The 23,755-nt window shown below is 41.5% G+C and overlaps 1 protein-coding gene across 1 annotated transcript in view; it reads left to right on the top strand.

Annotated features, from left to right (window-relative positions):
• Positions 1-23,755, top strand: part of ROCK2 (Rho associated coiled-coil containing protein kinase 2) — a 127,334-nt gene that overhangs the window by 100,214 nt on the left and 3,365 nt on the right. Inside the window, exons 19-32 of the mRNA XM_075557098.1 lie at positions 773-933; positions 1,305-1,489; positions 5,063-5,132; positions 7,486-7,589; positions 7,772-7,958; positions 10,450-10,543; positions 10,640-10,734; positions 11,681-11,860; positions 12,030-12,198; positions 14,519-14,589; positions 15,662-15,750; positions 16,147-16,225; positions 17,379-17,640; positions 17,732-17,945. Of these exons, the coding sequence (XP_075413213.1) occupies positions 773-933; positions 1,305-1,489; positions 5,063-5,132; positions 7,486-7,589; positions 7,772-7,958; positions 10,450-10,543; positions 10,640-10,734; positions 11,681-11,860; positions 12,030-12,198; positions 14,519-14,589; positions 15,662-15,750; positions 16,147-16,225; positions 17,379-17,640; positions 17,732-17,945 (1,960 nt within the window). The remainder of the gene's footprint in view (positions 1-772; positions 934-1,304; positions 1,490-5,062; positions 5,133-7,485; positions 7,590-7,771; positions 7,959-10,449; positions 10,544-10,639; positions 10,735-11,680; positions 11,861-12,029; positions 12,199-14,518; positions 14,590-15,661; positions 15,751-16,146; positions 16,226-17,378; positions 17,641-17,731; positions 17,946-23,755) is intronic.

The raw sequence follows: 23,755 nt of genomic DNA on the forward strand, positions 1-23,755 counted from the left end.
CTTAGGGCAATAGAAGGAAGTTAACATTGCCTGTAACCCCACCAGTCAGGGCAATACTTGATGAACTACATGAATTTTTTTATACTGCTTTGCTTCCACCCACCCTCTTTTAAAATCGCCTGTAAAAATTTCCTCCTTCTGTTTTTTAAATCATTAAACTTTCTAAAATCTCGAGCACTTATCAGGAGCTCGCCCTATTTCAGGCAACGTGTAAGTGCTGTATGCATATTGACTCAAAATCTTCCTAACCTTCTTACTTATGATAGAGCAGGAGACCCGGAGCGAGTAGTCACGTTTCTCAAGGTCAGGTAGGTCAGGGTTGGAATCGAAGCAGAGGCAGTTTGATTTTATCCTTCATGATCTCCAGCACTTGCATGGTAGTCCTTTCATACAAAAGAATGGCATAAGATCTAACTGGAATGTCTTAAGAAATAATAACAACATTGAGAGCAGCACAGAATAGCAGGAAAATAAGTCTTCTAAGATACAAACATTAAAAGGGGCAGAACTATCTTGCCTCTGTTACAGTGGATCTAATATTACAGTGATAGATTTTTCATACCTTGCAAATGAAACTCCTAATTTGCAAATATGAAGTTCTTGATATTTCAGATGCATCCATTTAAAGACAGTAGCCGTTACTATAATTTTTACTAACACCATGCTAATATCCTATATGGTCAACTTTAATCTTAATCTTTGATAGCACTAGTGTTTGCTGTGCTATTTTAGTGTGTCAGTTGATGGTCATATTCATTTTTGTTGGCACCAGAAATGGAGAAGAAACTCCTAGAGGAAAGGATGTTAAAGCAGAGAGTGGAGAACCTGCTGCTGGAGGCTGAGAAAAGGTGTTCTCTGTTCGATTGTGACCTCAAACAGTCACAGCAGAGAGTAAACGAGCTCCTGAAACAGAGAGATGTGCTAAATGAAGATGTAAGTACAACATCTACTCTCAAACGGTCGTAAAGTGTTTAAGGAATTAAGAACCAGGTGTATTGTCTAGGTCTAGTGATGATAGTTTCATACGTTTATATATTTTTTCTTATAGTATTTCATAATCTATTAGTTTTACAAAATTTGATTGATACACTTACTGAACCAGTCTTAGTTGTAATGTTATTTTTACATTAAGGACCATATTTTAAAGATATACCCATGATATTCTTAGGAGAAAGCAAAGCAACACTGAGACTGCATTAGGGGAAAATCCCCTTTTACTTCAGCGTGCTTCAGCCAGCTCTACTGGTAAGGGGAAAAAAAAAAACTGTGTGTGTGTTTGCTAACCCCACAGTTCTACTTTTCAGGTTAGAAACTTGACATTGAAAATAGAACAGGAAACGCAGAAGCGCTGCCTTACACAAAATGATTTGAAGATGCAAACCCAGCAAGTTAACACACTGAAAATGTCTGAGAAGCAGTTAAAACAAGAGAATAATCATCTTCTGGAAATGAAAACGAGCTTGGAAAAACAAAATGGTGAACTTCGGAAGTAAGTTAATTTGTTGACACAAAACCTTATTAATATGCACATTTATCCACATAACGGATAAGGGTCTTCAAGGGTCTTAATTTTGGTTGGTATGAAGTTTTTCATGGACCATTTTACTTTCTTGATCACTTTTCTTTTTGAATAAATTGTTGAGTCCCACTGTTATCCTTCAAGAAAATTACATTTGCTTCTCCACCTAGTTCTGAATGCGGCCACGCTATGATGACATGATCATAAAATAGTAGCTGTGGATAAGAAGAGAATGTGTGTGGTTTTCACAACCTGCTCCCCAGAACTGCCCACAGAATGATTGCCTGTGGCTGTTTGTGGCTTTAGTTTCCGAAACTTGGAAATGTTTGACTATAAAGCAAGCATCATGTACATTGCTAATCATTTTATGGAATATGCGCTACTTAACTATTTGGGAAAAGAATCAACTTTTCAAGTTTTCCTTTTCCTCTCTTCAAACCTATTTCTTCACTTTGGAGGTAACAGTTTTTAAGAGTTTGCTGCTTGTGGGTTTAATGTAACACTTTTGGGGCTCAGGACCCCTTTACACTCTTAAGAACGTTCAAGGACTCCACGCAGCTTTTAACCATATGTCATGCAAGGCGTATTTAAAAAAACTGATGGAAAACGTGTACTGTGGAAATCCTATGCATGTCTTTGTAAATTATTTTACACCAAAATGAACTTGTACTAATTTATGATAGCCTATCTGAACAGGATTTAGTTTGAGGCACCAAGAAGGAAGGGGAAGATGTCCTTTTGAAAATTGCCCCTGTCAAAGCAGCGTGATCTCTGCTAACAAGTAAAAACCAGCATCAGAGTTGCGGTGAGATGACTGATGCCTTACAGAAGCTTTGGGGAACAGTGCCCAAAGATAACACCAGTTTACCCAAAGCTAGCTCATTTTAAGAAGGGTCAGATGAAGCCCACAGTGGCAGACCAACCACATTATTTTGCTAGGAGACAGTGTATCTTATTTGTTCTCTAAATAAGAAGACTGACAACAGCAGAAGGAACTCTGGTGATGTGGTTGGACTGCGGAGGCCAGCAGTTTAAACCTGCCAGCTGTTCCTTGGGAGAAAGAGGAGACTTTCTGCTCTCATGAAGGCTGGTAGCCTCAGACCCACAAGGACAGTTCTATTCCGGCCTGTGAGAGTCAGAATCAACTTGATGGGAGGGAGTTTTTGACAGTAGAAACTTTGGTCAGTTCCATAGACATTTCAGTTGGTTCAGTTCATATAACTGAGTAAATTAACGTGATTGATGAGTGCCAAAGCGATTTCACCTAGATCTGCTGTCAATAGAAAATTTAAACAAATAGGATAAAGATACTGGAGCATTTTCTAGAAGAATTATAACAGAAGATGAAACCTGACGTTACTAGTATCACTCGGAAGACAGAGCACAAGTAAAGAAATAGCTGCCAAAAGGTGCAAGAGGTTCAGCCAAAGCAGAAACAGACTGGTCAACACTGGGACTAATGGACCACATGCACACCACTCTCCTGGACTCTCCGGTACCAAAATGGGTTCGACATAGTTCTCTAAAGAGAGAAAACCGGACTGCTGATAATTTTATTTATATATATATATGTTTATTTATGTATTTATAAAGATAGATATATGACACAGAAGGGAACTGTTAAATTATATACAGATAGATAGATAATACAAGAAATGAACTATTAAATTATAAAGCAGTACAAATGGCTCAGTGCAACTCACTCCCGTGAGAGAGTTGTGAGACACTGGCTGTCCTTCAAGTCTTGAGAGCCGCCAGGTAGTCCTCTGTAGAGAGAGCTAGATTATCCCAGCACAGACACCAAACAGCAAGGCAGGTCACCAACTGTCAGTCCCCAGCTCCAGAGATGTAAATTCCAATCGTGTGGTCGTAAAGGGACCTCAACTTGCAGCGACACAGTCCACAGGCTAGGCGTCCCACAGGTAGTGTCCCCTGTAAATTGAGGTACAGAACAAGCAAGGCAGCTGTACACTGGTCTGATGATTAAAGAGCAAGAGACAAGAAAGGCGAGGTCACCGAGCCATTTATCTCTCCGTCCTTCTATTAATCCCACTTGTGTTTATTGGCCAGGCTGGCACAATAAACTATCTCACCAGCGATGAACTTAATACAAGAAAAAAAAGCCAAACTTACGGTAGGCTGGAGACCAGTGAAAACCATAGGATTATGGCCCTTCGTCATCCTTCAGGACGGAATGGAACTACCACCCGTGGCTCAACTTCAGCCAGACAATAGACAAGTCTCTAAGGGGAGCAGTCACACCAGGGAGGAATACATACCTTAACACCATCAACCATTTGAGATGAAAAGGGCAGTGTTTTACCAAGAACACAGCTCAGAGGGTTAGGACAGAAGGCGGGATGCTGGGATAAGTGATACTACATTGTAGGCATGCAATCAGTAGCATGAACTCAACTGTGTTTGGACTGCTGAGTGGAAACTGGTCTCTGTAAACCTTCACCCAATTCACAATAAAAAGCTTGAAAAAGCAAAGTGGTCAAGAACCATAGGGCATTGCAGCAGTAGAATTGGATGCTTTAGACATTTTGCTTGTTGACTTCCTGGTGGCAGGAATAAATCAGTAACATCTGCTTATTAGGAGAGTGTTAGCCAAAGCTTTCGCAGCAAAATACCTGGAATTTCACAAGAGAGCCTTTCTCCCCTTGTGCATTTCTCTCAAACAAGGGCAGTTTTGCAAGACTTAACTGTGAAATTATTAGGCATCAACCTTAAAACCCAGATTTGGCTTCTGGCTTTTTTTAGTTTTCTGAAAACACACACACAAAAACAAAAACCCTCTAATAATTTAATAAATACTGTAAAAGTGATTGCACTGAGACGTTAAATTCCCAGTTGTCTTAGTTCTTAGGGAGATGGCAATTAGACTAGTATCATCACCTTCACAGCTGTAAGTTGAGAAATAAAGTTAAAAAAAAATTAATTCCAATTCTCCCATGAATTTTTTGAAATTTCATTGTATCTGTTGGTATTTGTGTTAAAAATTAAAACTGACAAGTAAAAAAAGGGTTTTATGTCATGTACTTCATGTTTCATACATTTTACTCATTCAATTATATTAGTGTTTGTGGAGCTGTGACCACACTCAATTTCATAACATTTTCTTGTGCTCATTGTTTGATCCCCATTTCCCCCATCACCCCTGCCAGACTTCCAACTAATTATCAATCCAGCTACTGTCTCTCTAGACCTATCCTGAATTTCATATGCAGAAAATTGTACAAAACACAAACAGGAAGCAAACAAACAACATATGCGCAAACATTCATTAACTGTTGATGACAATCACTACTTGGCTTGTCACCTCCAAAGAGCACACATACACCAGTCAGAGAAGAGAGGGGAAAGCTCAAAATGTAATTTGGTATTGCTATAAAAATCCTTTCATTGGTATTGCTATAAAAATCCTTTCATCCCATGAATTCTCTGAGAGAGCCTCAGGGCCTCCTTAGGCCACCCTCTGAGAGTTGCTGGCTTTGTTGTGCACATAACTTACTGAAACCTTTTTATTCACCTTCCCCACAGAGAACGTCAGGATGCAGATGGGCAGATGAAGGAACTCCAAGATCAGCTTGAAGCTGAGCAGTATTTCTCAGTAAGTTCTGGATACATTAACTTGAAACTTGTTGTCTTTGTCTAATTAGGTTTTATTCTTGCTACATAACCAGGTGAATTATTCGTACTTAGTCTCGTGTATCAGAGTTAAGTAAAGGTTGGGGTGAGGGTGCATTAAAGAAAAACCATATTTCTAGGCCTATAATCAGCATTAGCAAATGGGATGGATCTTAAGACCAGAACCAGAGAACTTATTTGCTCTTAAAAAAAAAACAAACCCCTACACTGCCGTGTTGTGTGGAACTGGTTCACAGATGACTCACATGAATACGGATGCTGTCTTTTTTATTTTTTAATCATTTTATTGGGGGCTTGTTCAGCTCTTATCACCATCCATCCATCGTGTCCAGCACATTTGTACATTTGTTGCCATCATCATTCTCAAAACATTTTCTTTCTACTTGAGCCCTTGGTATCAGCTCATTTTCCCCCCTTTCCCCACTGCCCCCTCCCTCATGAACCCTTGATAATTTATAAATTATTATTATTTTGTCATGTCTTACACTGTCCGACATCTCCCTTCACCCACTTTTCTGGATGCTTTCTAAAGTGCTTTCCAAGCACCCTTGATGCAAATGACTATCTAAACTCACAAAAAAACTATTTTCAAACCTTTCGTTTTTCCATATCAGAAACCCCAGGTAAATCGCACCCCTTCCCCTCAATTCCTTGTTACTTAATTACAAACGAATTGGGAGAGGGAAGGAGTGTTGAGCCATACTGACTTACGCGTACACTGGTAGCACAGTTGGGTAAGCATTGGACTGCTCACTGCAACGTCAGTGGTTCAACCCCTCCTGCTGCTCCTCAGGAGGAAGACACGGCTGTCTGCTCCCATGAAGACTTCCAGCATCAGATCCTGGAGAGCAGCGGTTCTCAACCTGTGGGTGGCGACCCCTTTGGGGGGGTTGGGCAACTCTTTCACAGGGGTCACCTGATTCATAACAGTAGCAAAATTCCAGTGATGCAGTAGCAGCGAAAATAATGCTATGGTTGGGGTGGGGGGAGGGGTCACCACAGCATGAGGAACTGTATGACAGGGTCGCGGCCTTAGGAAGGTTGAGAACCGCTACTCTCCAGGGTTGCTCTGAATCTCTGAGGCTGTGGGTTTGGTTTGGTTGGTATACAGCCTTAGGTAGATTATATTTGAGGCTGTGGGTTTGGTTTGGTTGGTATACAGCCTTAGGTAGATTATCTCTGAGGCTGTGGGTTTGGTTTGGTTTGGTTGGTATACAGCCTTAGGTAGATTATCTCTGTGGCTGTGGGTTTGGTTTGGTTGGTATACAGCCTTAGGTAGATTATCTCTGAGGCTGTGGGTTTGGTTTGGTTGTTATACAGCCTTAGGTAGATTATCTCTGAGGCTGTGGGTTTGGTTTGGTTGTTATACAGCCTTAGGTAGATTATCTCTGAGGCTGTGGGTTTGGTTTGGTTGGTGTACAGCCTTAGGTAGATTATCTCTGAGACTGTGGGTTTGGTTTGGTTTGGTTGGTATACAGCCTTAGGTAGATTATCTCTGTGGGTTTGGTTTGGTTGGTATACAGCCTTAGGTAGATTATCTCTGTGGGTTTGGTTTGGTTTGGTTTGGTTGGTATACAGCCTTAGGTAGATTATCTCTGTGGCTGTGGGTTTGGTTTGGTTGGTATACAGCCTTAGGTAGATTATCTCTGTGGCTGTGGGTTTGGTTGGTATACAGCCTTAGGTAGATTATCTCTGAGGCTGTGGGTTTGGTTTGGTTGGTATACAGCCTTAGGTAGATTATCTCTGAGGCTGTGGGTTTGGTTTGGTTGGTATACAGCCTTAGGTAGATTATTAGAGGCAACACCAGAGTTTGGGACGACATGGTTTTTACCACAAAACTCAAAAATGCCCCCGGACAAAAGCATGGTGTTAGCTTAACAGACATCTATTAAGCATTGCTTGAAAGAGAATTTGAAGTACATAACCAGGCCTGATGAAGCCAATGAAGGGAAACTCTTATTAAAGAATATGTGTTCACAAATAAATAAAATTGTTCTAAAATTATTTTAACATTTTTACTTGAAACTGGTTTTAAAATATGAAATAAACACTACCACTTTGTTTTAATCAGTAACCTCTTTATGACCTTTGATTGAAAATCCCTGTTTTAAGTTATGTAATCTTTTATTATTCATTTGGTTAGTGTGAAAAAAGAACTCACTAAAAACAAATAATTCGCTGAGGAGCTCAACATTAAGGAAAAATTTGCATGCGTTTCCAAGTGTAATGTAAACTGGATTGGTTTTGAATGTATAAGTAGCATTTCTCATGATTATAATTACTACTGTACGTTTCTGTTCTGTGTTACCACTTAGACACTCTACAAAACACAGGTTAGGGAACTTAAAGAGGAATGTGAAGAGAAGACCAAACTTTGTAAAGAATTGCAGCAGAAGAAACAAGAGTTACAGGATGAGCGGTAAGGGCGACTGTCTTGTTTCTTTTGTTCATGGACCTGTACTGTCCTATGTAAGTCCTATTTGCTCCTTGAACAGCGCCTGGTGCACATCACATACAATGTTACTGATGAAGCGCCTACAAAGTTACTTTGCCTTCATCATGAAAGTGGAAAACAAAAGTATGAATCTCTCTGCAATGTAGGGACTCTTTGGCTGCCCAGCTGGAGATCACCTTGACCAAAGCAGATTCTGAACAGCTGGCTCGTTCGATTGCTGAGGAGCAGTATTCTGATTTGGAAAAGGAGAAGATCATGAAAGAGCTGGAGATCAAGGAGATGATGGCCCGACACAAACAGGAACTCACAGAGAAGGATGCTACCATTGCGTCGGTAAGTCAGTCTTTGCGCTCACTTGAGTCCCGTGACAGGACTAGAGGGATGTGGTGAGCGAGCTTGGCACGTGGAGGGACTCTGGTAGTTTCCTGGCTCTCCCATGCTGTGTCCTTGTGACCAGGTCCGTTTCACACTCTCCTGCCCTCTCCATTAAGGACCCTCCCTCATTTAGTTTTGCTGTTTTCCTCTGATGTTTCCACTTGTACTGGTTCTGCCTTTTTCAGGTGTTTTCCTATGGGTCCTAAATGTGTTTTAGAAACATTAGGGGAATATTAATGATCTAAATGAAAAATTGCAGTTGCTGGCTACGGGATTTCTAATCTAGCTAACCATTGACTGCATGGCTCCCAAAAGAACTACTTATAAAACAGACAAAGCCATTAAGCCATGTCTTACTGAAAAAGACATGAGGCTGTTTAGATAGCTAGAGTTAGGGACAGACAGCCTCATTGTCCTCTTGTGTCCGAGAGCTAGTGGAGTGAACCAGTGGCCTGTGGTCAGCTGCTCAGTGTAAAGCCCCCACACGGAAAAGTAGCACATATATATATACATATATCATAAAACTAAATTAGCATGTACCGGAGTAATAGTAACTCAGTTCTGTTCATTGGAAATGAATAGGGAAACCAAAAATTAATTCTTGTACATACACTGATTTGATAGATACCTGCATTAGAAATGATAATATACAAATCCCCTAGGGAAGGACATACATTTAATAAATGGTTTTGAAATGATGAGATATTCTAATTGCAATTAAAAAGATAGCTATATGAAAAATAAAACATTGGGAAAAAATTTTTTTAAAAGAAAAAGAAAACATTGGACTATTCAGTATTTTTTACATGTATAGTTCAATGATCTTATATTATGCAATCCTGTTTCCAAGTCATTGTGTTTATAGAAACCAGTTGCCCCCTATGCAGACTCCTACTTGCCCCGTCTCCCACCGTAGGGAGCCACAAGTAAACTGGTGTCACAGTAGCAATCGGGAATTGTCGTGATTCACCCATGCATTAATTAAGGCTTCATTTCCCTTTATGGCTGAGTAACTGTGGGGTATATGTTCGGCGATCTGGCCTTTGAACCTGTGCAGAGGGTGGAGAGATGCACTGCTGTGGGGTTCTGTCTCTGCCTGCTCTCAGTCCTTTGCAGGGTATACATACCTGGGTCTTGGGTGGCTGCATATTCTAGTTCTAAGCTTATTTTTTTGAGGAGCCACATGCTTGGATTTTGGGGTCGAAGGAAATAAAATTAGATTATTTCATCTCGTGCGCTAAAGTAGTCTTCCTATCTTAAGGACCTAAATACCCTAAAAATCACTTTTAAAAAAGGATCGAAATTACGTTTGATAAAAGACAACATAACTAAATGACAGAAGATATGTGTAATATATTTGTTAGGCAAGAGATTGGTATCTGAAATAAAAATAGCTTATAACTCGATAAAAGCAAAGTTCATCCAAAACAAAACTTGGCCCTAAGAAAAGTAACTTGTAATAGAAACCCAAAAATTTAGGAAGTTAATGCTTAACTTCACCATCTGCAGGAAAAAGACTAGATAAAATAACTGTGAAAACCCATTTTATACCCAAAATAAAGGAGACACTCTCAGGAGTTTGAAGAATGTCCAGAAGAAAGGCATTGTAGTCTGTGACCACAACTACTACATAGTGTAGCCTTCCAGTAAACTTAAGTACTGCAGTCCTAAGGGATTTCACTCGAAGTGAAATCTTCTAGAGCAGTGGCTCTCAACCTGGGGGTTGTGACGCCTTTGGGGGTCAAACGACCCTTTCACAGGGGTTGCCTAAGACCTTATTTCTGATGGTCCTAGGAACCCAGGCACCGCTCCTCTACCAGTCTCCAGGCGGGTCCCTAGGGGTTCCCACCACCTGAGGCACTGTATGCTAGGGCGGGCGGCGGCATGAGGGAGGCTGAGAGCCCTGTGCTAGAGACTAAGGCATGGTGCTCCTAGGAGCTTCAGTGCTTCTGACGCTGAAGATGAAACTGATCGGTCAGTTCAGACGAATTGACTATATCCTTCTATAAATATGAGGGGATTCAAACGTTTGTAGAATAAGACCACTACTTCTCGGTGCCGTATTTGAATGAGACTTTTGAAGCAATTACATTTACAGTAGTGAAAGCAAATCTGTCGCGCTAGTTTATGCGTGAGTGCCTGTTATGGACACTGAGTGCCGCTGGTGTGTTGCATACGGTTGTGTACTGGCTGGCCAGCAGCAGAGCATCTTCAGCTTCGTGATCTGATGTCTTTATCCTCCGTTTTCATGTAGTGCGCCTGCTTTTACTCAGTTATCTGGTCTGTGGAACCTAACATGGCAGTAAGTGAGAAATGCGTATATAGAGCTGGATACGCAGAGAAACAATTTTAACATTGTTGAGTGTTTTCATTTTCAGTTATTGCTTTAAATCATAGCTTAAACTTTATAAACTAAGATGTGATTATTTTTCTTCCTTAATTTCTTTAGCTTGAAGAAACTAATAGGACGCTAACTAGTGATGTTGGCAATCTTGCAAATGAGAAAGAAGAATTGAACAACAAATTGAAAGATGCTCAAGAGCGTATGTATTCATAAAGAGTACCATTTATTTTTAATATTCTTAACATTTTCTCCGTTGCTAGAGTTCAGTATATTTTTATGCTTTCCTGTGTTTCAGAGCTATCCAGGTTGAAAGATGAAGAAATAAGTGCAGCAGCTATTAAGGCACAATTTGAAAAACAGCTGTTAAATGAGAGAACACTCAAAACTCAAGTATGTACAACTCTGCTTTAAATATGGTTCTGAATGGTTGCTGATTTCTTTCTCTGCCGTTTTATTTCTAGCATTACAATTTGCAAGCCGTAGTCATTGAATAAGTTTAGACATTTGCAAATATCCCAAGCATAGCAATACTGATTTTTGCCATATTGGGAAAAACCTAGATTTGATTAAATCATGCTCATTCAGTGTTTATTAACATTTTCTTAATTTCTTAAACATGGACTCATAGTCCCGCTTTATTTTTCACTTACAAGCTGATGATGTTTTCCCTGCTCTTAAGGAACTAGCAAACAGACAAACAAAAAGAAACTAGCTAGTGGCCGTTGACTTAACAGCCTGAAAAAGGGTCAGTTTCAAAAGGGTTTTGGCCGCCCCTCCAGCAGCTACGATGGCTGTGTGCCCGAATACTTTGGCTCCCAGCTAGTCTTCTCCCTTGTCCGGAGCCAGTACTGAATGCCTTTCTTCAAGGATAAAAGGATACCCAGTAAGTCTTTTTGGGAATGGAAAAGTTCAAATGATAAGATGTGACCTCACATCAAACTTATAAACATTTTAAATGATCGGTCTTAGAAAAGAAAAAAGCAAGGTGGTTTGAAGAAGGTTGATGAGGCGTAAAGGAGGTGCATTATTAGAAATAAGTTGGAGGTTTTGTTTCTTTTTAGTTTGGGTTCTATGTATAGAGGCAATTATTGGTAGTCGTGTAACTTGGTATTGGTGCACTTTTGAAAAAACATTCACATTTTGTTAATTATTTTGTAGTGGTTGAATAGATATAACAAAGCATGTGCATTTCACCCATTTTTAGATACAGTTTTGTGACCTTGCTCACTGTGATGTACAACCATGAGCACGGTCTTTTATCACAATGTCTTTTATCATCCTTTAAAAACAGTCAGTACCTGTTAAGCAACACTGTTTTGAAATGTATGTTTTGAAGGCTGTGAATAAGTTGGCTGAGATCATGAATCGCAAAGAGCCTGTCAAGCGTGGCAGTGACACCGACGTGCGCAGGAAGGAGAAGGAGAACCGGAAGCTGCACATGGAGCTGAAGTCTGAGCGCGAGAAGCTGACCCACCAGATGATCAAGTACCAGAAGGAGCTGAATGAAATGCAGGCCGTAAGGACACTCTGTGACCTCTAAGAAGTAGAACTGTTTCCAAGTCTGTGTGTGCTTCACTGGTTTGTAGAACATTACACAGAAATACTCAGTAGCTACTCTTACTGCACTAAGGGGAAAATGTTGTGAAATCTAGCGTGTGTAGTTAATTCAATGTAATTTCTTGTAGCAAATAGCCGAAGAGAGCCAGATTCGTATAGAACTGCAGATGACCCTGGACAGTAAAGACAGTGACATTGAGCAGCTGCGGTCACAGCTTCAGGCCCTGCACATTGGACTCGATAGTTCCAGCATAGGCAGCGGACCGGGGGATGCCGAGGCAGATGATGGAGTTCCAGGTACTGACTTGTTTGTTGTTGTAAAACGTCTCTGTCTTAGACATAAATCTGTTGATTATTTTAATTCCTGTGCCGACGGCTCTTGAAGATAAATATTTGTCCTTCATTTCTTTAAGGGGAAACCTATTCCTTAGAGTGAGTATTCAGATTAACAACTTAAACTTATTTATTGTTTTCAACAAAAAAATCTCATATAGTAAAACATCGGAGGGAAACTCTTTGGCTTCTGAAGTTAGCTTATGACATCTTACGGTAGCTCTCTTCTGACGCCTTCACTTTATTCTTTTCATCGCTCTTTCTGTGTTCTCACGTCCCTTCATGCTGGGTGTGTAGTTCGTGTCACTCAGTCACACACTCTGGAGTCCCTGTCCTTCACCTACCAGCGCTCCTCCACTTCCCTCAATGTGGCCTCTAAGCCTGCCGCGCTTGTTGACTCGGAGTCTGACTCAGAAGAAGACTCCTTGCCCGCCTTACCCGTGTCATCGGAGCCTAATGGTACAGGTGATACCCAGAAAATCTTCTCAGCTTTGGGTTTTTCCCCATTCCCCCTAATTTCAAATTGCTTTGACACATCTCTGTAACACTAACTAATATTCACTAATTCATGTTGCTTGATGCTCAAGGGAAAATTAATTGTTGCACGAACAAGCAGTTTGTCCTTAATGTTCTTTCGCGGCCTCGCTGTCGTCATCGTCAGGTAGCTTATTTTAGAAACGCACAGAAAGAAGCTTCTCGGAATGTTGAGCTCGAGAGCTGGTTGCGCTGCGCCTTGTCTGCTGCTGGGGCTGTTGGTGCGGCTGTGCCCAGGGAGCTCTGGAGCCGTCCACATCGGGCCAGCACCCTTGACCAATTCCCCCGAAAGGACAATGACTACGTTTAAATGAAGAAAGCAATTAAAAACCGTGAGGTGGTTATGTTTGCCACTAACGTAGTGTGAGAATAAGTGAACAAGTTGAAAGTAAACTTCACAGGAAGTCAGTGTCTCGGCAGTCGAGTACAAGGTCCGGTTCAGTCTCCTGGTTAAACTTGCCTTTGTTGTCACTTTCAGGAACCTATTCTATATATTACTTGCATTTCAAAATAATCAAGATTGAACATAAGTAGGTAATTGGTTAAAGGGAAGGGGAGTTGTTTTAGATTTTCACAATAGAATTGTTCAATCTTAGATCATTAGAGGTCGTCTGGTCTAGTCCTTTGAATTGGTGTAGGAATATATATTATCAGTGACTGACAATTGAGCACACAGACAGTTTTGATGGTGGTCTTTTTTGTCAATAGCCAAAGGCAGCCCATCACTTGCCCTAGAGTTTGCTATGTTGATGTGAGAGGGAGGGGGTGTGCTCTGAAGTCAGAGAGGATGATTGTGCAATCTTTAAATCATGTTTCCTAAACCAAACTAGAGTTATAATTCCTATTTTTAGGGTTGTTGTGAAGAATTTATGCAAAGCATCTAGCATAGTTCAAACACATAAAACTAAACCCACTCCCATCAAGTAAACCCAGCCTGTCTCACTGTGACCTGTTACCGGGTGGACTGGAATTGCTCGTAGGGTTTCCAGAGAGCAGACTCTCCCGTTCTTCTCACACGGAGTGGCTGCTGGGCTCACGCCACTGACCTTCCAGCCAGCAGCCCAGCGCTTACCTGTCCGCCTCTTCAGATGCACAGTTGGATAGTACATAAGTAGATTTTGAATAATTTCCCAAAATGTTCATTGTGTGCACTTCATTAAAAGATAACTAACTGGTCAGTGTCAGTAAGACTTCAGTCTATTTCTGCCATTGAACCATAATTTAATGATGTACATATTTTGGAGTTAAAAAGTCTTTGTTATTCCTACTCATGCATCACTTTGATCTTTAAAAATATATTTCATTATAAAAGTTTGATTTTTCCCTGCATATTTAATTTGAATGTTTACTTTTCTGAGAAGATATACACTATATCTATAGTTTTCCTTCTTCCAAAGGAAAGAATTGATCATTCAATGTAGATGTAGCAATGAACACAGTGAGCTGGTTGCTGCTTTGGGGGGCAGTGTTTGGTCTGCTGAACTTTGCAAGTGCATGGGTTTCTTCATCAATAGCACGTTTGACTTCATGAAACTGTAGAGAATCTGTTTCCCGCGTAACGTGACCCGAATGTTACTTTTGCGTCTCATAACTACTCGATGCTGATTCTGCATCGTTCTTGTAGTGCAGGTGATGTGCAGTGATACTGGAGGACATACTTGTTTTGTGACTTTTATATTAATTTTACTAAAATTCCTCTTCTCTAAGGAGAACTGTTATATTTATTTTCATTTCTTGTGCTTGCTTACAGAATCAAGGTTAGAAGGATGGCTGTCCTTGCCCGTGCGAAACAACACTAAGAAATTTGGATGGGTTAGAAAGGTATTACTTTTAAGCCTGACTTTCTCCTCTCGTGATTTAACTGCAGTGCTTCACTTGTGCAGAACCAGCGTTTGGATTACGAGAACTTGACACTTACAAACCTGTCTGCACTGCCTGATTGGGAATGGCTTTCTCTGCCTTTGTAACTACCATGAGCTGTTTCAGTAAGAAAGATGGTTCGGATTTAAAAAAAATTTTTATTGGAGGCTCTAACAGCTCTTACAGCATTCCATACATCAATTGTGTCAAGCATATTTGTACATACGTTGCCATCATAACTTCAAAAACATTTTCTACCTGAGCCCTTGGTATGAGATCCTCTTTGTCCCGCTCCTCCCCTACCCTTGTGAATCCTTGATCAATTATATTTTGCTATTATTATTTCATATCTTACACTGTCGGTTGTCTCCCTTCACCCACGTTTCTGTTATTCATCCCCTTCGGGGGGGGGCGGTGGGAGCCCTATATATCCAACCTCGTGATGGATTCCCCCTTCCCCCTCCTGGAATCGTTACTCCCACTACTATTCCTGAATTCCATGTGTTGAGAGCTCTCATCTTTACCAATGTGTGCTCTGGTCTAACCTGATTTGTAAGGTAGAATTGGGTCATGGTAGTGGGTGGGTGGGGGAAGCATTCAAGAGCTAGAGGAATGATGTGTCATTTGTCGGTGCTATACTGCACCCTGTGTGAATCACCCCTTCTTTAAGATGGCTTAGATTATACAACGACCCGCTCCTTTCTCTATCCTTCTTCCCTTTAACGACGATGATTGATTCTGTGATGTTCAATTTTGACAAGGCTGCTAATGTTACAGGATTTCAAAGCTAACTCATTCCGTAAAATGCCAGACTTCACCTACCATTCTTTAGATAGTATCTACCCAGTGTAGGTAGACTTAAAGTAACTGTAACTTCAATGTGTTATTTCAAAGATGATTTTTCTTAGGGTGCTTATTAGTTAGGCATTTAAAATGTTTTTCATTGTTAGCATATCATTTATTTTCAAAGAAAATAGATGGTATATAATCACTTTATTCATTACTTGACTTCTGCCCTCCCTCTTTTTAACAGTATGTGATTGTAAGCAGTAAGAAGATCCTTTTTTATGACAGTGAACAGGATAAAGAGCAGTCTAATCCGTACATGGTCTTAGATATAGAGTAAGTATTTTTACGAGAATATTTGCAAAATGCTCTCTTTCTTGTCTGTAAAGTGTGGCCAGAGAAGAACTTGACATTGCTAAGTGCAGTGAGACTCCCTCGCGAGCACTCATGGCATAGCGTCTGTGCACGCTTGACAGTTCCTGATCCTTGGCTTCATTCAGAGGGGCGTCTGGGACATAGGGGTAGCTAAAACATTACTCCATGGGTCTTTATTGTCTTTTGAAACGAATGAAAAATTTCTTAATGAGAATTGTTCAGAATCTCAAGGAATGATTAAATACTGAGATTCTGTGCAATTGTGAAGTGGGTCAGAGTAGACTCTGAAGTAAGCGTCGGACGGCTAATGTAATTTAATCCTCTGCTAATCCTTTACGCCTTAAAAATCTCTTACAGCAAGTTATTTCATGTCCGACCAGTTACACAGACAGATGTATACCGAGCCGATGCTAAAGAAATACCCAGGATATTCCAGGTAAACATAGAGGTTCTGTTGTTTATTTTTCTCTCTTGGTCGTCCGAGGTCCTCGTGGAACAGAGACCGAATGTCTGTGTCTGAGGGCCTTCCTCCCGCTGCGCTGTCAGTCGCCTGTTCCCAGCATGCTCTCTGTGCGCGCACTGCTCTCCTCGGTCTACGTGCTAAGATGACGCGTAGTTTGCTCATATCACCTTTGTTGTCTTTGCTGTCTTTTTCATGTCACTTAAACGAAGAGCTTTTCCCCTGGTTTTGGTTTTATGCCCAACTCTCTGGAAAGTTAGGGGGAAAAATTGTAAGTCACTTTAAAAGTTAAATTTAGGGAGCCCTGGTAGTGTAGAGGTTACGTGTTCGGCTGCAGTCCGCGTGGCTGGCAGGTCAAAGCCACTAGCAGTTCTTGGGAGACAGACTGGACTTTCTACCCCAGTTACAGCCTTGCAAAGCCACAGAGGGTCCCTGTGGGTCAGCATCGACTGCATGGCAGCGAGAGAGAGTGGAATGCACCTCATTGGCCTTGGACTTCCAATTTGTAGTGAAGTCAAATCCTTCCCTTGACTGCTTCTGGATTTCAGATTGATGAGTCCATCCATTACATCCTGTGTTCCTGCTGTGTAAAAAGCCCTCGTGCTTGGCGTGCCGGTGCAGAATGGACACTTGTGCTCTTGTGAATGTCCATCGTGTTGACGTGACGCATGTGCTTATCCCTTCCCTCTTTCCTTCCCCCAGAACCCACCAGGTGCGCATCTTTTCGTGGGAGCTGTGTGGACAGTTACCACCCAGTTGTAACCTTAGGAGCACCAACTCAAGCAATCACCACATCTCCTCAGGAGATTGTGTTGAACTACACCCCCACCTCACATTTTTTGTAATAGTCATCAAGTACAAATTTACCCTGGCTGACCTTTTCTGATAACTGTGCTAAACCACAGTAAGGTACAAGAAGGAGCCCAGTTTGAAGAGACTTGAGTCTTTGAAATGTGACCCACAGTGATCGCCGTGACTTTTCTCACATGCTCTCTCCATTAGTCCGAGTCTTCTTAGGTTTGAATTTTCACAGAATAATTTAAGTCGTTCCAGTGCATTTACCAGGTCAAAGTGGTTACTGCATTGAGATGCACACTGATGTTCAGAAAGTTCATTGTTCCTTTTACAGATTTTGTATGCCAACGAAGGCGAAAGTAAGAAGGAACCGGAGTTTCCAGTGGAACCAGTGGGAGAAAAGTCCAATTATATTTGCCACAAGGGACATGAGTTTATCCCTACTCTCTATCATTTCCCCACCAACTGTGAGGCTTGTATGAAGCCTCTGTGGCACATGTTTAAGCCGCCGCCTGCGTTGGAGTGCCGGCGCTGTCACATTAAGTGCCATAAAGATCACATGGACAAGAAAGAGGAGATGATCGCACCCTGCAAAGGCAAGAGCCCGTCACACTCCCCAGCAGCATGATGTATGTTCATTTGTGTCATGTAACACACTAATTTTTTCCCTAAACTATATCTTGACAGTATATTATGATATTTCAACGGCGAAGAATCTGTTGTTATTAGCAAATTCCACAGAAGAACAGCAGAAGTGGGTGAGTCGGTTGGTGAAAAAGATACCTAAAAAGCCTCCCGCCCCAGACCCCTTCGCCCGGTCATCCCCCAGAGCTTCCATGAAGATCCCGCAGAACCAGTCTGTCAGGCGGCCCAGTCGACAGCTGGTCCCAAACAAACCCAGGTGAGTGTCTGTTTTCCACTTGAAAGTGGATTTCGGTGTGACTAGGTACAATCAAGTGAGGCCTATTGGTCTGTCTTTTGTGATGTCTATAATCAGTAGAGTAGGGCTTTTATAAATACTTTGACTAAATTTAGTAGCTCAGATTAACTTTGCACATATATCTTTTAAGGGTTAAATATTAAATTCTTGTTTTCAGTGAGATGACATTCAATAATGCAAAACATTTTATTTTTGTTGAGCTGAGAAACAAGCAAGAAATCTGAAGTCTAATTCAGCCTGCAAGTTTTAAACAGAAACGTTTGCCTGGTTTTAAGAAGCAAGATCTACTGACTTTTAAGGTGTAAATTCTGTTTGCTAGTTAAAGTTAAACATTTCGCATTGGGGGGATGGGGATTAGGAATATGGAGTGAGGTCAGAGGTATCAATCTGCATATGCCTAGTTAATGTTTTCAGACCGATTTCTGTCGAGCACATCTTGCTTTGACTGTTACAGTGACTCACGCGCTCTTAAGTCTGAATAGCCTGTTTTATTTGCCAACCACGACGCGGCTGCTTCTGTAAGTGAACACGAAGATTTGCTGAGCTAGAGGAGAAGGATGTGCTCACATAAGTACTTCCCTCTCGCTTCAGGTGTTCTTTGTGTTCCCTAATTTAGGGACTTTTACGTGAATTATGATGTTCATTGGCGTATCATTAGGATCTTAGCATTTTTCACAATAAATCTCTTATAAAGCTTTCATGAAACTGATAACTCAAGAAAATCATTTAGAATAACAAAGGTAGAATTGGCTTTTCAACAGTGAGGGTCTTGAATGTTTTGTGTAATGGCTAGTAAAACTAAATAATGCAGCATTAGTGATATTATATTGTAGACAAACTGAAGAAACTCATTCTAAAGCTTATTTATTTTTTATGCTGAGCAAAACATTTAACAAATGCTTAAGTATTTTAATGCTTTATAATATATTTCTGCTTCCAAAGGGCTCTCATATATATTAATATATAGTGTATTCTCTCATTTAAGTTGCTACATAATCTGTGTGTACCTTTTAGGGGTTGGGGGCATACATTCCACTTAATACTGCAAAACATTGTATTTTGGTTGGTTTGGGAGACAAGATAGAAGTTGTAACTCTTAATTCAAACTACAAGTTTATAACAAAAACTTGTGTCTAGTTTTTTATTGTTCTGTCATCCTGAAAAGAGTCATGTAAAATCACACATGTATTGTTGCCTCCTCGACCCTCCCCCACTCCCCCACCTTTTGTTGGGGTAACAAAGGTTAAATCACTTGCTTAGATCCAGGAAGTCTTAGACCTTTTTTAGCAGAAACTATGTGTTTGGTGTTCATTTCCATTTCTAAATTTTAGTTATTAGGTTAAGTGTTTTAGAAAATAATAAAGTTACATACCAACTTGGAGTGTTGAAAAAAATCATTGCAAACTGCAGTAATGCAAGCCAGTGCCCGTGTACCTGATTAGGAGGTAAGACAAGGACATCCCAAGGAGGAGAGCGCACACAGAAAGTGTAACACCAGTGAGCAGTGGATGGGAACTGAAGCCTTAGGAAGTTCCAAAGTGCCCTGTATTTGCAATACATAGGATGAAAAGTGGGTTAGTATCTTTATATGTAAAAAGTTTACATTATGAATACTAGCAAGAAGTATGCATATAACTCAGATAGCTATTTGATATAAAAAAGTGGCCAACTTGTTTATTAAACAAAGAAATTCAATTTAAATGAAAATTAGAGTATTGAACCATATTTCACTCCCAGTCTCTTGAGCATTAAGAAACAATATTGTAAAGAAACAGCCACTTTCATGTACTGCCCGCTGGACTCAAAAGGGATGCAGCCTTCTTTGGGCATGTTCACGCTTCTGAGTCCCCAGCCGCTTTACAGCACCTGGTTCGGTCCAATGTTGGGTAGTAAGTGGGGATAGAGAAGGGCGTGGGACACTCTGCCTGAGGGCATTCAGAGGCCTCACAGATTAGAGGATCAGTTTGTGTTCTAGGCCAGTAATGGGGGACATGACAGTTCCTGGCATATGTTCCTGTACAGAGTCACTGAGTTGCCAAGAGTCAGTCCTGTGCTCGTAATGGTAGAGTGCTGTGCCAGAGACACGGGGCGCCCTTCTTGTGCACTTGCTACCTGCGTGCTGGCGGGGGCTTGTGTAGGTGTAGCTGCAGTCTCCAGAATGAGACAGACGAGGCAGAAAGGCCTAATGACCTCTCTCCAAATACCAGCCCGTGGAAACCAGTGTCCTGATCGGCAGTGGATTGTGGGGAGGGTACACGACAGTCATGACCCCCCCATTGGAAGGGTGTGGGGAGAGGACAGGGGCCAGGTGGTCCAGGGTGAAGGGCTTGGTTGCTGACTGAAAGGGAAAAGGTGTGAGTCTGCTTCTGTGAAGATTACCAGCCTGGGCCCCCTGTGGGCACTCCAACTCCACCACATAGGGCCTTTGTGGGCTATCTGCAGATGGGGTGATTGGAGGAAACATGGAAGATGAGATTGGAGGAAAACCTCTGGGTCCTACTAAAAAGAACTATTTCTGCTATGCTCAATTGATTGATAGATTTAGACCTATGAGGACCTGAATTAAAGTAAAGACAGTGAAAATGAAGAGAAATGAATCAGATTTCAGAAGAATGTTTTGTAAATGTTTGCTAATTTAAAAGGATATATTGTATTTTATATTTCAATATGTATTATGACTTTGGAGAAGGTTTACATAGCAGTTAGGTTCCCATTCAGTGTTTTACACAAACTGTTCATGATCATTCTCAGTATTTCTATTCTGGTTGTTCTGTTTCCATTAATCTAGTTTCCCTGGCCCCTTAACATCTTCATCTTGATGTAAAAGTAATTGTTGGCCATTTAGTTTCGTATAGATGACTTTTTAAAGAACATGGTTCTCATAGGTGATAGTCTCTCCAGTTGAATGACCAGAATTAGGCACACATTTCAAAGGCTTTGCAAGGGCACGAGTCTTAGCCATCTCGTGCTGCGATCGCACAGCATCACAGGTGGTGACTTAGGGAGAGGCTGGCTCGCGCGCGTTCTCGCTCTGCCTCAGATCTCCCTCTATCTTAGTATCCTACCCCATCTCTGCTTCCAACTTGTGTTTAATCGCTTTTCTATCTCAGAAGAGACCAGTCTTACCGCGTTAGCATAACTAAGACAGCCTGCTAATAAATAGGGGTATAGCACGGATAGAAGTTAGGATTTACAGCATGCATCCCTAGGGGCTGTCTCAACCCACACCAGTATGAAATGATGGGTTTCCCACAACACGTAACCAAATGGAGGCCTGGACGCTGAAGAAGGGTCTCTGATGCTGCGTTCTTCTCAGTGTCCCTCGCAGGAGAGCTGACACCAGACCTAGAAAGCAGTTCACATTTAGGCCTATTTAGTGAGCCCCGTCAAACCTGTGAAAGGTGGAAGTCTGTCAGATGGCGGCAAGCCTGGCTCCCACAGCTCACACTGCCCGCAATACGCTGTGGGAGGATTCCTCAGTGAACGCCGATGGTGTTAAAGTGTGCGTGTCTGCAGAACCTGATCTGCACCCATCACGTTTTACTGAGTAAAGGTGGCTTATCTTTAAATTAGGTGAGTCGTCCCTCAACCCGTCCTGTCAGTGTCAACCAATGACATTAGAATTCCTTTTTTCCCCCCTTTTAATTAAAAAAAAGTGGATAATTCGACCCTCACTTTAGTCCAGTTCTAGCACCGGCTCCTGGGATGGACCTGGGAAGATGCACTGTAAGTAGTCCTGTACCACGGAGCACCTGTGGTGGCCACAGGTGGGGCTTTGGCAGGCAGACGCGTGCCTTGTCACACGTGGACAGTGAGCAACGAACAAGCTGTGCTTTCCAAGTCACCATTCAGGTGATTGAGACCGGAGGAAAGTGCATACTTCTGCTCTACACCCGCGAGGTTTGCATGGCTCCCCTTTTCTGTTTGGACTTCATCTCGGGGGTGTGGTGAAGGGAATGCCCACAGATCTCTCGTCAAGCTGGGCATCAGCATGGCTGCGTCTTCACCAGGGGAGCAAGCACAGTGTCAGGTCTTCTTGTCCCAACTGTTCTCTCTGACTCCAGGCGGCGGGGAAAGCTTCCTTGGCACACAGGATTCTGCGGGCTCCCCCCCGCAGGCTCCCCTGGTAATGTTCCTCAGCCTGGTAGCAGGCGAGGGGATGGAAGGAAGTGCTTCGATTTTGGCCCGAGCATTAACTACAGTTTTTAAAGAGTGCTAGAGTATCAATTTGCAAACCTCCTGTTGCAGACTGCTTGATCTGGCGTTTAAAGACTGGGAGTGGTCATTTGATGATGGTGACGATGATGACGATGTTTTTGATTTCTGAAGAAACAAAAGGGGTAAATTAAAAAATGAAAAAAAAAGAGAGAAAAGAGTTGCTTTGGTGTTTCCAAGTAGTGCATGCGGTTTGAAGCCAGGCTTTAATCAGTTTTCTTAGTTTGGGAATTTTGTTTTTTAATAATACTACCCTTTTAAAGGAGTTTTTATAAATGTTTCTAACCGAAAAGCCTGTGTTAAAAGTAAAATGCTATGTTCAGATTCTTCATTGGCTACAAATTTTCAATCCACTTGGGGTTACAGGTTTTTGGGGATTGTTTTGGTTAGGGATGAAACCTATAGAAATAACAAAGGGTTAATTTTCATACTTGCCATTCATCCCAAAGAAGCTCTGTCCAGAGAGGTCAGTCTGACCGTGTATTCCGCCTCCCCCCGCCCCCCCCCCCGTGCCGGTTTGTGAACATAGCATGGAACTGCCTTCTGCTTTCCCTTCCTTTCCTCCTCCCTCCTCCTCCTTGGGAGCCTGACAAGGATTGAAAGCATCAAGCAGTGGTTCTCAGCCTTCCTGATGCCGCGATCCTTTCATACAGTCCTCATGTAGTGGTGACCCCCAACCATAACATTATTTTCATTGCTACTTCATCACTGTAATTTTGCTACTGTTCTGAATCAGACGTCCCCTGTGAAAGGGTTGTTTGACCCCTGTGAAAGTGTCATTTGACCCCCAAAAGGGTTGTGACCCACAGGTTGAGAACCGCTGCCATAAACACTTTAGAAGCCCATTAAGTGCTGTGAAATAGCTATTTCTGATTTGGCTTTCGTTGGGATTTGTGACTTGTTTGCTTTGGAGAATTTCATGTTAACCTGACTGAAGAATGCTAATGATATGTTATTAAACAAAGTTCTTATGCTTTTAGGAAATGAAAATAGTTTGGTTAATAAGGGCTAAGATTTTAATGAAAGTTGAGCTTGATGAATTACACATTTTACATATAATGAATTTATAAGAAGTAATGTCATATCTGAAGCATGTTGCAAAAAAAAATCTTATAAAATTGGGATCTGTTGATAACCTTGTTTTACCGAGTGTTTCTGTATGTATTTATTATACAAACGTATTTCTTCCCACCTCATATTTAAGGAAAATGTGGCTCAGGGTCAAACAACCCAGCCAGAAGCCTGGTATATAAACCCTCTGCTCTTTCAACTGTGTAAAACAGCTAATATTTGAACCTCAAACCAAACTTTTATTCAGATTTGTAATTCTGTGACATATTATTTAGCCTAATAGTTAATTATATTAAAACTTGTCTGTAATGCGTGTGCCAGGCTGGTGAGAAAGCAGTAACCGCATGCGTCTCAGCAGGGAGGGAGGGACAGGCCAGGCAGTGTGCTCATGCATGTTACGTAGTATTGGAAGTATAATCATTCCATGACAGTAGAGTTCAAAAATGTAACTAGAGATTGCCTTTTCAGAGAATTTAACCATCTCT

This window comes from Tenrec ecaudatus, chromosome 8 (genome assembly GCF_050624435.1).
Source record: "Tenrec ecaudatus isolate mTenEca1 chromosome 8, mTenEca1.hap1, whole genome shotgun sequence".
Lineage (NCBI taxonomy): Eukaryota > Metazoa > Chordata > Mammalia > Afrosoricida > Tenrecidae > Tenrec > Tenrec ecaudatus.